Raw genomic sequence first — 13,785 nt, forward strand, 5'->3', positions numbered from 1 at the left:
GAGGGTGGGCAGGGTGATGACTAATTCCTGAGTTTTGCATTCATGGAAAATAGCTTCAGTCAAGCCCTATGTGTTTCCCATAGAGAAACATTTTTTACTTTATCATTCACCCTTTTTTTTAAAAAAAAAAAAAAGAAAAAAGTGTGATTTGTATTACTGAAGAGCAGATAATGGGAAATGTCTGTTTTAATCTTCTGTTCTCGTCTCCTTAAGAAGTGTCTTTACTGTCCACAGGAAGGCTTATGCACCTCTATGCTGTTTGTGTAGACTGCTTAGAAGGGGTTCACAAAATTATCTGCATTAAGTGCAAGTCCCGATGGGATGGAAGCTGGCATCAGCTGGGAACTATGTATACCTACGATATTCTGGCAGCATCTCCCTGTTGTCAGGTTAGTACCATACATAAATAAGACTCCTAAGGTGAAATTCCAACAGATGATAAGTAAAGCCAAGGTTTGTGTTCCTCTTCTCCCTTCCCTTCTTTCATCCTTCTTTTCTAGCCTATAAGTGCAATACAAGAAAGCTGACCGCGTCCCTGTCCCTTTGTCTTATGAGGCACAGAGTCCGATAGCTAGACAAAAAACAATGCAATGGTCAGTGGTTATTATTTAATTTTTTTTAATAAAGCCCCTTCAAATGCATCCACAATTCAGTCTAATGCTTAGGATGATCCCTAGCAAGTATCTTTGGCATCCTATGTAATTTCAGTAGTATTTTAATAACAATTGAACGTTTTTAGCTGGTTTCATGTGTTCAGGTTTCTTTTAGTTGCTTGAATTGTGTTTTATTGTAAGATACTTGTAGCAAAAAAGCTGAGGGAATGGAAAGGTCTAAAGAGTCTCTGTGCTCATGCTCTCCTTAATCTTTGCTGCGACTGAGTCTGGTGATGGTACTCCACCACAGCTTGAAGCAGCTTAGTTTTCATTAAACGTTCACCTCATCTGTACCTTGGGTGAGAAAGATCCAAGGCCTGAGGTTACTCCAGAGTAGACACCGGCCTGAGGCAGTAGGGTCATCAGCATCCAAGAGAATTGTCCATGCGATGGGCAGAGCACTTTTATTGTGTAGGTAGGGGTAGATAGGCATGGAAAAGGCATTTATCTGGGAATGGCTCAGTGATCTGCTCGGGATGCTCAGGAGTAGGCTGTTGCCTTTGGACACACCGGTTTTGTTACTGGGTGAGAACAGAAGCCTTGGTAGAGATGCATTCATTCAAAGTACAGTCACTTCATGGTACCGTGTATGCTTAAGAGCACTATAAAATACAGTTTTGTCAATATGTGAAATCCATTTTATAAATTCAACGTATTTACCAAAATGTGTTGCTGAAAAGACAAGTAGAGTTGCTGCTACTGGATAAAATACTGATAACAATTAGAACTAAAGATAGATATTACCTCCAAATTTAGTGCCTCTTGATGTTGTAACTTTTTTTTTTTAACATAGGGAGTTTTAAAAGTAAAACACTGATGCTGTCTTGCTACCTCTGTAAAAGCCAGGAAATTTAAATCTGAATTGCCTCTGTTGAATGTACAAGACAAGAATTAAGGTCTCGTTATACAAGAGCCTTAATTATATGATTAATGGACAGTGTGACAGTACATGCTAAGTAATAGAACTGACTGTGAAATCATTAGCTGCAGTGACTGTGATTGCCAGATAATACGCTTTATTGTTTCACTGTGATTGTTACAGCTGATTCTGTGCATAGAGGGATGACATTTAAATATGGTATATAATTTAACTCTGAATTGCCTTGCTAATTTCTATTTTGTATAATTCCATACCTTATTTCAAAATATTTAATTATACATCACAAATGTGCATGTAGGATAATGAACTGCAGCCTCTGTCAGGCTGCTAGCAGGTAGCTGATGTGCTGGACAGTAGCAAGGGGGAAGATAACCCTTTTCTTAACTTTGTTTAAGAAAATCATACAAATTCATATCCTACTAGATTGTACTTCTTAGAATTTCTGCATTTCAAGCAGAGCAGATGGCTGTGGAGCTGATGGCTTGTTTCTTTTTGAGTCTTGTCTCAACAGTAATAGTACTTGAATAATTTCTTTCTTTCCTCATCCCAGGAAAATTCCTTAAATCAAGGTTGCTGTAGAAAATGTTTTGTTCTTTTCAATGAAGAGCTGAAGCTTTCATTAGCGTATTGGGCTGTGAGGTTAAGCTGTGATACAGCTCATGCCCTTGCTGTTCGTTTGCCACCTTTACTCTTAAACTTCTTTACGGTCTCAAATCCCTTCTGCTTCTCTTATTTCAAATGGCCTGCTGAGTTTTCACACCACCTGTTGCTTTCTTTGCATCAAATGGGCCAGGTTTCTCAGCTAGATCTCTTCTGAAGGCTTACTTTTTGTTATTGCTGAACATTAATAGCTCTGTCTGCCCTCACCCTTGACCTTTAATTATTTCTCATATCCACCCAGTTAATACTGGTCCTTTCTCAGTTGAATTTTGTAGAATGGTTTGTGTGCTTGAAGTGATGTTTAGTTTGTATAAACTATGTATTATAAATGTTTAAATAGATACTTAAAGTGATACAATACCATGCCATGCTGATAAAGTAGACTGAGTTATAAATTTGTTAAGCCAAAAGATTAAAATGCTGATATATTTCATAGACAGATCATGTTCAAACGGCAACCTAAACGGTTCAGCTGCATGGCACAAATGTAAGGTTTCTCTCTTTGCTTTGGAGCTTCATTAATGATGTGCTGAGGCTGCACTTCCTGTGCTGGGGACTGAGGAATTGGTTCAGAGATTAAGCAACACAATGCAATTGTTTGCATATATAAACTTTGAAATTCTCTACCTCCTGTCAGTCAGAGTGGGAGGTAACCTACTCTCCAGAATTTGGTGGCGGTCTTTCATGTTAAAAGCATTGTGTATGCCTGCGAGTTATAAGTCCAGATGAGGAATGTCCTTACCAGCAGATCCCATTACTGCCAGTTTCCTCACTTACCCCTTCTCCTGCCGGAGAGGGCAGGGCAGGGGGCTGTGTGTGATGCTCTCTCTTTCAGAGGCAAGGAGCGGAGGTGAGTTTGGTTATTTCAAAAGAGTTTGTTTCTTTGTTTCTTTGTTTTTTTACAGGCTCGACTGAACTGTAAGCACTGTGGGAAGCCAGTAATAGATGTACGGATTGGCATGCAGTATTTCTCTGAATACAGCAACGTCCAGCAGTGTCCTCACTGTGGAAATCTAGACTACCACTTCGTGAAGCCATTTTCTTCATTTAAAGTTTTGGAAGCTTATTGACGAAAGCTTTGCTTTAGTAATAGCTATTTTATGGGTATTTCAACTTTATTACATATCTTTTTATAGGATTCATTCTGTGATGAAATTTAATTTCTTTTCTAACTGAAAGAGCAGCTTCTTTGTCTGTGTACATATTAATATGTATATATACATGTTGTTAAAAACAGAATCCTCCTGACAAGGTCTCTGTGAAGATTGAAGGCAAGTCAATTTAATGGCCTTTGAATATATCCCAGGTATGGGGAACTTTCCCACCCTGGGAAAAGTTCAGCTAAAAATGATTTGTTTTTATTTTTTTGTATAATTGTAATACAGTTTATAGGAAGGATGTGGAGAGACATACAGGACAGAGAAATATGTTCAGTTGGAAAGTGGATAATTGTGTAGGGTTGTTGTCCCTTCAGCTTGGTGGAAATGGGAAATCCATGGAAAGAAACTGTCCTGTTACTGTTGAATTCATTCAGCCTTTTGCATCGGTTCCCACGGGTGCAGGAGCTGGCCCTGCACTACCAGTCACCTCAGCAGGCTTTCTTTCAGATTTCCTGAGTCGGGGTAAACTAAGGTATTGTGACAAGTGAATGTAAATGTATGCCAGAAAACGCAATCTTGAAATGAATTTTTTTTTTTTTGGCATAGTGTCTTCCTGCCGTGTGCGTTTGATGTGCATTGCCCTCACTGATGGACTATACGGCAATAGTGCTGCTTCCACCAGGGCTGTCATGTGCCCAGCTGGGTCATCTGTTCATACCAAAACAAGCTGGAAATCTTAAAATGCTTTATTTAGAGGTGTTTCTTCATAGATGTTTTCAGGAAGGAACGGACTGAGCTGAAAGGGGATGTGTGTTTGTATGTGTCTGCTGTGACTGAGGCTTTGATGCCTACTGCGAACTGGTGTGACTAGTGTGGCAGGAGTACCATGGAGCTGGGATCTGGGCTGTCAGACCCGTAAGAGCTGAGAGATACTGAGTACAAAATATGGCATCACTTTTTGAAACAATGAATTGCTGCACCTTTGTCTTTCAAAATTATATTAAGTCCAGGATCTAGAAACTTGGAGATGTTTTAAGAAAGCAAACTTAGAATGTTTACTTTCTACATGCCTCTGTGCTGTACATAATAAACTATGCATTAGGCAGTGAATTTGTGTCAGAGGGCTTGGCCCTGTAGACTCTGCAGTTGTATCTTTGTTCCCATTTTTCCCTTAAATAAAATTTTTAAAATAGGTCATTAATCTTTTGCTTGGTTTCTCAAGCAAGTTGAGATTTAGGGAAGTTTGAGTTTTCTTGCTTTTCTCCATAGTGTATTTATGGAGTGTTTGTCCACTCGAGAGGTGTGGGATCTGTTTCTGTTTACAAGGTTTTTTCTGATTTTTTTTTGTTTTTCCAAATTAGAAGCTTTTTAAAGAGTGTATCTGTTGAAATCATGATCTTGAAAATGACCCTGATATTCTGCTGCTCTGGGAAAGAAAATAAAAATGTCAGAAGACAAAAAAGTGTTTCATATGCTGGACTGAGAATTATGCTTTCTGCTAAGTTAAAAAATTAATGTGCACATAAAACTCAATCTGAATATCCAGTTTCTTTGTGCATAAAAATGCCAAGTTCACAGTTTTGTTTCCTGGCTCTCTTCACTGCAGAATTAGCTCCTTTTAGCATTAGCCACTTTTCAAGTAATACGCAAGCTGCACAGAGGGCTTTGTTGGCACAGATGACTTGCTGCTAACTTGAGTGGTAATTCCTTAGAAGCCAGCCAGCTCACTTTAATGGTTTTCACATCTGGACTGTCTATCTCATACAGTTACACTGGTGATCTGGTGGTGGTCTGAACAACCATGTTAGAAGGCTGTGGTAGCCTTCATCACTGGTGTTCCCCTCCTGTCCTCACTTTTGGGCTTGGATTTGGGTCTGGAGCACACCCTTGGGGTTTTGTGCAGATGATCTCATTTTGTGACAGTTTTGGGAAAATTTGTTTACTTTTTAAGGAGAATTATGGAAGGGACTTTGAGAGACTTCTAGCACTGTCCTGGTGTGGTTACCACAAACCAAGTTAGACCAAGCCCAGTTGCAGTGGGACCAGCACTGTAACCATTGCCCATAGGAGCAGGAGCTGGACTAGGCATACCTGGGCTGGAAGAAGGTGTCTAGCAGATAAAACCTGGTTAGCTGTGCAGTGTGGAATTCCCTTATGGGTGACAATCAAATTATATTTTGAATTAACTCCTCAGGGAGGATGAGCCCCTCAGCTTTGATGGTGCATTGAGCAACCCGATAGAGTTAGGGTGGCTAACAACGTTGGAGTTGCGTTGCCTGGCAGTACTGCAAGAACCAGAGCAGATAGACAATGGCTAGACTGTTCCAGCAGTCTGAAATCACACAGCAAAGACAAAGCTCCTGTAATGAGAAAAATTAAAGGATGCATCTGTTATTGTAGTGTTAAGTCTTGAGTGCCAGTCCCTCATGCAGTGAGTCTAGGGTGTTAATTCCCACATAGGCTACATGGCATTGTGTACCCACTTTTTCATACACTTGGTGAAGGGAGGTGTCACTGTACAACGCACATGGTAGGGGAGAAGTGGGATCTGGAGTCCTTTTAAATACTTGTTCATTTGCTTTCCTTAGAGTAGCTTAATTTATAATTCTGTTCTTAAGTACTTAGGTGCCTCTCCAGACATGCATCTACATATGACAATCAAGAATGAGTAGACATAGAAAAAGGGAATTTGGCCAGCTTTAAAAACACAAGTGTATGAAAGGTTGTACAGTATATTCAAGTCAAAACCAAGAGTGCAGCAGATTAAGAAAATGGGAAGGGAAAAGCATATTTAGTCTTAACAGTGACAAGGAGTTATGTACAAAGCTATCCAAGAACACAATTTAGTTCTTCATCAGCTTTTTCTTTTAATTCTGCTGTTAAGTGAATCTTACCTACTGTTTGAGGAAATGCCTATTTTCTTTCAAAACATCTCAACTGGAGGCTAGCAGCACTTGTAGCACTGTAAAAAAGATCCTCAATGGAAACCAGCTGTGATACAGAAAGATTCCTCTGAACTTTAACTCCAAAATAAATTGTCCCTAATTTGTAAAGAATGCTTTCCCTATTTCTTGTTGGTGCTGAAAACTGGTCTTGGTTTACCCTAAGATGTGTATTTTCTGTAACACGCATCAGATTCCAGTCAAGCAGTCAGGCCCACCCTTCAGCCTTGAGAGTTTCAACTGGGCTTTGCATAAGTAGGAAGGCAGAAGTAACTTCTTTGGGACCTAACGGCTACTTCAGAAGTTAAACTAGACCACAGTTGGTTTGCTTTCTGTCTTGACAAGCACTGGAAGTAGTCATGAGCTTTTAAATATTTCAAAGGGGAAATTATTTCACTAGCTAGGGAGCTGCTTGCTTTGCTTGTTTGGCTAAAGTTTATTCTTCATTACCTTTCATTTTTCTGATGCTGTGTGTTGTTTTTAATCTGGCCTGTGTTCAGATTAAATTGTGCCTGAAATACGTTTTGTAAACGAGAATACAGTCCTCTGGATTTGGAGGTTCATTCTGTTCTTCTGAAGTGCACGATACTCCTTGTGATAGTAATGGGAGTTGCATGTGCAAATGCTTTTCCTTCCAGTAGTTAACTCCATTTTCCATAGCAGAGGCTTGCATTTAGATAGACTTTGTATTTTGGATGTGTAAAAACGAATTCATTCATCAGTAGGATGTTTAAATTTTGATAACTGTAACTAACACAATGGACATCTCTCACATGCTGATGTGTAGTTTGACATCTAAGGTGAACAGCCTGAAACTCTTGTTCTGTCTAATGCTGCAGAGTCATTAAAACTACAGTTTTCTATAGCCAGCCCATAGACTATCCTATAGTCTATTTGCTTTAACATCTCCAGTAGTTAGCTGTATATTAATATTTAATTTAGTTGGGAAAATAGGGAATATTTGTACAAGGGAGGCATCTAACTCATTTCTTTCTTTTTTTCTTGGTTTTTTTTTTTTTTTTTCCTTTCTCATATACTCTTCATTTTGCTGTACCAGGTAACCAAGGACACATGTTGTTGTAAGGCCACTGGTGAGAGAACCCCTCAAAAATATACTTGTCCATAAAGGCTTCTTGAGGCATTCTTGGATTGCACTTATACAGATGGAAGAATATGTACATAGGAAATGAATGTTGATGAAATTAAAATAATTAGTTATGATATCATTTGCGTGTGTTGTTAGAGAATATTTTGTTGTGACTTCTCTGTATTAAAAAGTAATAAATACCAGACAGCTAACAGTGTGGGTTCTTCTTTCCCCCTTCTTCTCTTGAGTAGTTTCTTACACCTGCTCTTTATAGAGAGACTTAGCCTGGTCACCTTTAATATTAAAGGACACAGTGAAAACAGATTTTCGGTGCCAATTAAAATGTAGTTATTTTGAAGACCTCTGTACTAAAAGAAGGAGGGGGGTGTGACACGTCCCCTTGCAAAACAGAAGTCCTGTTCACTTTGTTGACATTGGAAAAGCTCCTACTGTAGCATAGCATGTCCTGCGGGAGCCGTTTTGGGAACGCCTGCGTGCTGCACTGGCCCTTGACAGTGAGGATGAATAGAGGACGTAGTGCTGAATCCTTCACTTCTGGTTGAATCTGTTAATAGAAATATGCCCTCTGGTGCCTGAGAAATATCAGAAGGGCTTCTGTGGAGAAGAGTGCAACACAGTAGCACTAGGCAAAACCGTTTCCCACTTTAGGACAGAAGAATTTACCTCTGAAACACTACTGCAAGGGAGGGAGCCTCAAATACCTGTTTCCTGAGTAAAATTTTCAGCAGTCCGACTAATCATCTAATCATGCGTTTGAGCAGACCTTGCTCCATATGCTTACAGCATGATTTTCTCAGCCTTTTCATATTACCACAGAGAAGTTCAGGAAGGATGTAAGTGATCAAGACAGTCCAGCCTTTCAAAAGGTAAAGCAAATACTGCTGTGGGGGAAGTTGGTCTGTGGCTCAAGAGAGTTGAGGTGTGATTTTGGAGATTGGAAACACTCTCTAAAGACCCAGCCGTAGCTGTTTGGGTTTAATTTTGGAAGCAGATACTGTGGCTGACTTGAATAACCTTGAAGCTGAAAAACTGTGTGTTGATTGTGAAAAGCACTCTGGATAGCTGCCTCTTAAAATATGAAGATCTGTTTATGAGGTGGAAATGTAAATAAGCTATCATCAAGTAATTGCAAGTGAATGCAATGATTCCATATTGATATTTTGCTGAAGGGATCTTAGGTCATGATTTAAGCCTTAAGCCTATGTGGGGAAAATGAGAAACTAAATGAGAAAACTAAATTAGTACTCAGCACTAAGCTGCAGAACTTCAGGTTTGGTCTGCTCTGGTAATTACTGTGTTGCTAAAAAGAACTGAATAGCATTGTGAGAATGTGGAGGAAAGAAAAAGTCACCAAAAAAAAAGCTTTTCAAGCTGTTACATGATACAGTATATAGTTAAAATAGGGGTGTCACAGGCAAATTGGGTTAGGAGCATGCCTGGGCTCGTGTTCCTGCTGGAGGCATCCATGATTGTATTAGAGAAAGGGAATGAACTATTCAGGCTGCATATGTGTGTGGGTGTGTGCACCTAAAAATACATGTCCAGGTTTCACACAGCTATATTCGTATTTGATTTCTATTCTGACGGTATTCTGTGAAACAACTTCTGTTCATTCTGATGCAAGTAAAACCTGGCCATATAAAACAAAACCTGCTTTCCTGTTAAGGCTGCAGCTGCTGTGCTTTGTCATTGACTTGGTACATTAGTAGTTTCAGGCCTTAAATGCGTGTATTAGTCACAGGGTTTCCTGCACGTTTGCTTTGCATTCAGCAATGTCCAACCAACATCAGTGGGATGTGCAGAGCAACTACAGTGACTAGTATAGCCCCTTAACCCACAGGCCCCCTGATGTGATGCTCATCTGAGCAAAGCTGACAGGACTGAACGAGCCGTGATGGCATCTAGGAGTAGCTCTCAAGCCATGTTCCAGGAAGAAATCTGCTCCTTCCTTCCATGAAGGAAAAGGTTTCCTTTTTGTAGTGTACCTGCCCGGAGTGCTGTATATTCAAGAGTTGACATCTGGCTCCATTGTATAATGTAACTCTGAAGTTACTCCCTTTTGTTAAACATGCACTGCATTTGTTTTCTTGTGAGAAAAACATGTGTGCAGATCACATCCATCTTAACTGCTTCTGTGTCCCATTTTCCTGGCTTCATGCTCCTTTAACAAGCAGTTGAAAAAAATTAAAAGCTTCAGCAGGATCTTTTCAAAATAAAAATCTCCCTAGTTATCCAAATAAGAGTTACAGAATAACAAATCAATGCTGCCTTTGTGTGATGCCTGCGTGACTCTTAACTAATACAAGAGTCATAACTGTGGAATGGAGTCTTTGGAGATAGAAGGTAATCCGGCCATAAAATCAAGGAGACTTAAACAATATAAATTGCAATTGCTAAATTCTTACACCTTTTTTGGTGTGGGTGGGGTTTTTTGTGGTTTGGTTTTTTTGTTTTTTTTTTTCAGTGCCTGAGCTTTTAAATGAGTTTGGCTCCAACCTAAGTAATACCTTATGTTTGGAATGTGATTAATAGTAGGCTCAGGTTAATTGCTTGGGACTTGTTCTAAGAAACATCCCTGCTAGCTGATTACCTGTATAACGTTCACAAACCTCCCAATCCTCACGTGACAAACCAATCCTTTCATATTCGTATGTTTAGGAAGCATTATTATATTGGCACAAGACACAAATACTAGTTAAGGCTCTGAGTTGAGCTTTTCCTTTACTGTGTCTTCTATAAGACCTGGAGACAAACAGCACCTTGGAGTTAAGAGACAAGAAGATCAAGAAACTGAATCAGAATCAAGGATCAGCATTTTAATAATGAGAGAATATTTTCTTTAAAGCTTTGTTTAAATGATTGCTATGGTTACAAGCTCTGTAACCAGGATACCCCAGTTACACAAATAGTAATTGAATTTAGCCTGCATTTTATTCTCAATTTTCTGCCAAAGAATATATTGAACTGCGTGGGCGTCTTTCCTCACCATCAGGCAGCCTTTCCCTTCGGTGCAGTCAGTGCTAGATTGGCTGGCCTGGTCGACGGTGGAAAGAGAGGCGGCTGCAGACCTTGGCGGACAGCCGGGGAGGACATGGGAACTGAATGGTTGGTAGCAAAATACCGCGTAGGCTGCAGCTCACTGCTGAAGGCGGTGCAGCAGCCGCCTTGGTTGGAGTAGAAGTCAAGTGCGGAGTAAGGAGCGTTTCCTCTCACAGTTTTATGGAAGTTTTTCCTGATGTTTTTGTAAGCAGTCCTTACTTAAAAATTGGCAGTGCTTGTGCCTTGTTGAATTTAACTTCCTGTGGTTCTGGCTGGAAGGGTCCCTGTTCTGCTTCTTCACCTCTTCCCTCCCACCCGTGCTGGGACTGAAGGGTTGCTTGCACCCGGGGGAAGGGGGCATGGACCCACCTCCTTCCAGACCCACCAAGCTGACTCCGCATCTCTGCTTGCAGGTACAAGATGCAATGCAGAGAGGCTGAAGCCAGCTCTGGAGAGGGCCAGCATAGGTATGACTAAGCTGGATTATTTTGCCTCTGTGTTCTGCCTCCTTCATCTGTAATATGCTTGTGACCTGCTTCAGAGGACTATTTTGCATGGAAAAGGAAGAAAAAAAGGAACAACACAACTGCCCCTGCTGCTTGTCAATGGCATAATACCTGTTGCCCAGGGGAACATAAAACATTGTAAGCTGGCTCAAGTTCCCTGCACGACACAGATGTCTCCTGCGGGTCCTTACTCCATTACTTGTGTGCTGGAAGATCGGCGGGGGCATACTGTTACTGCTGTGATGTGACTGCTTCGTGCAAGGCATCATGCCTGTGGAGGTGGAGCACCTATGCAGCAGGTGGAGCAGGATCACCCAGCCATCCTTCTGCTCTTTGGGAAGAAGTAATAGAAGTTTCAGGAGCTGCCTGTGTCTGGAACAAATGAGAAGGTAGTAGCTTGCAGGAGAGCTGGGAAGCCAAGCCAGGATTTTGGCAACGTAGCTGTCCTGTCTCCTGAAGTCTATGGTGGTGTGCCTGTTTATGCCAGAAGAGGATTTGTACTAGTGCTTCTGGTAATTGCTGGACATCAGAAATTCAGTGTGCAGGTATTGCTGAGAACAAGCACTGTATAAATTAGTCTAGTCATGTGTTTGGCGATCTCTCGTTAACAAGAAATTCTTAATAAGAATTATAATATTCCTATTAATGAGGATTATCCTCTAAATCCCTTTCACAGGAAGAAAAGAATCAGAAATCTGACTTGTACAGTAAGGTGAGGACATCTGTCTGAAGGCTGAAGGCATGAGAGAGGTGATGTGAGAAATAACATTTTACTTGCTCTCTGGAGAGTGTACAGTAGGGCACTGTTGGAGGGAGGAATGTCTTGACACAACAGACTGGGACAAGGGCGGAATTCACATTTTGGTGAAGACGGGGAGAGCTTCAATCAAGTGTTGGATGACTAGTTTAGTTGACTTGAAATATAAATTTTGGCTTGGGAGAAGCTCTTGTCAAGTACAAAGGGCTTCCTTTGGTGTCTCTTGTCATTACTGTTGCTAGGGCCAGAAGAGTTAGTGCCCGTAGCACTGGGCACAGCCCAATGCAAGAACACCTTGAGAGGGGAGTCTGTGGGTTGCACTCAGCTTTTGCTGAGGATTGTGTCTGTGTGCTGGCATTCTCCGCAGGGATGGCAGTGTTGTGGCGGCCGCACTGGAGGTTTGTGTGGATTTTGGCATGCTCCGTGTTTGACCACCTCTGATGAAAATGTGCTGGCAGGAGAGGACCGCTGGAGAGCCCAGCCCTGTTCTGCTCCTGGGCTGAGAGCATGGCTGCCCAGTTCTCCCTTTGCCACTCAGCTGCTACCTCTGTGCAAACACACACCTACACCTAAAGCAAGCTGGACTTTCCATGCCAGATTATTATTGAATCCTCTCTTCTCTCTGTGCTCAGTTTCTGATTAGTGGAAATGTTGTTTTGTGAGCCAAGCCAGAGAGAGTGGGCCAAATTTTGAAGTGGATGTATATAATCTTCAGAAAAAATACAGTATAACTGTGAACTCTCATTTTCTTCTGATTGTTTTTCTGGAGGTCAGGGCACGATAAGTGTGCATGAGAGAACTTTCGGTGGTTTAACTGCATCAATTTGAAAATGGAAAGTGATGAACAATACCCAGAAACATCTGTATTGCACTTTTGAAAACCTGTGGTGTGGTAGTGAGGACCCCAAAATAAGCCTGACTTTCCTCCATAGTACTGTTGCTCCCTCTGACTGCCATAGCTGCACACTGCACCAGCACAGCGGAAGATACTTCAGACAGGCTTTTGAGTCCTGGAGTTAATAGTATGAGGGCACAAACCATGTGAAGTTCATCATAGTCTCTTAACCTTGCCTCTGGCTTTTGGGACCAAGTAGTAGACACCTCACAAGTCTTAGCAGTTAAGTAATCTATCAGCTGTGACTGTGACTCTTAGCTGAGTTGTTTTGACAGAAGTTTTTAAAACAAAAATACATATCCAACAGACTTCAAAATAGTAGTCACACATTTATTGCTCAGACTTTGCTGGTTGGAGTACCCCTAGGAGATGCCCTGTAGGGTATGTTTCTGTTCAATATATTTATCAATGATCTGAATGCAGGAGTTGAATGCACCTGTAGCAAGTTTGCTGATAATACCAAACTGGAAGGTGCTGTTGACTCTCTTGAGGGTTGAGAGGCCTTGCAGAGGGACCTAGATAGATTGGAGCACTGGGCAATGATTAATAGGATGAAATTCAACAAGTCCTAATGCTGGATCCTGCACCTAGGGTGGAGTAATGCTGGGCACAAGTATAAACTGGGAGAGGAGTGGCTGGAGAACCACCCTGCACAAAGCGGTCTGGGGGTGCTGGTTGACAGCAGGCTCAATGTGAGTCTGCAGTGAGGCCCGTCAGCCAGGAGGGCAAACCTCCAACACAGCATAACCAGTCAGTCAAGTAAGGTCATTATCCAGCTGTATTCAGCGTTGGTGCGGCCTCACCTTGAGTACTCTGTGCAGTTCTGGGCCCACAATTTAAGAAGCATGTGAAGGTCCTTGAAGGCATCCAGAGGAGGGCAATAAAGCTGGTGAAGGGGCTGGAAGGAATGTCCTGTGAGGAGAGGCTGAGGAATCTGGGCTTGTCTGGTTTGGAGAGAAGGAGGCTGAGGAGTGACCTCATTGCTTGCTACAGCTTCCTGAGGAGGGAACGTGGAGAGGGAGATGCTGATCTCTTCTCCCTGCTATGCAGTGATAGGATGTGTGGGAATGGCTCAAAGCTGTGTCTGTCAGGGGAGGTTTAGACTGGACGTTGGAAAGCACTTTACCGAGAGGGTGGTTGAACACTGAAATAGACTTCTAAAGAGGTGGTTGATGCCCCAAGCCTGTCAGTATTTAAGAGGCATTTGGACAATGCCCTTAGTAACAATGCCCTTTAACTTTTGAT

The 13,785-nt window shown here is 41.6% G+C and overlaps 1 protein-coding gene across 1 annotated transcript in view; it reads left to right on the forward strand.

The window, feature by feature from the left end:
- Nucleotides 1–7,549, forward strand: part of HECA (hdc homolog, cell cycle regulator) — a 37,421-nt gene extending 29,872 nt beyond the window's left edge. Inside the window, exons 5-6 of the mRNA XM_026844542.1 lie at nt 235–389; nt 3,099–7,549. Coding sequence (XP_026700343.1) covers nt 235–389; nt 3,099–3,263 — 320 coding nt within the window. The 3' untranslated portion in view covers nt 3,264–7,549. The remainder of the gene's footprint in view (nt 1–234; nt 390–3,098) is intronic.
- Nucleotides 7,550–13,785: the final 6,236 nt, after the last annotated feature.

The sequence above is a fragment of the Athene cunicularia genome (assembly GCF_003259725.1).
Source record: "Athene cunicularia isolate RWA chromosome 3 unlocalized genomic scaffold, athCun1 chr3_part1, whole genome shotgun sequence".
Classification (NCBI taxonomy): Eukaryota; Metazoa; Chordata; class Aves; order Strigiformes; family Strigidae; genus Athene; species Athene cunicularia.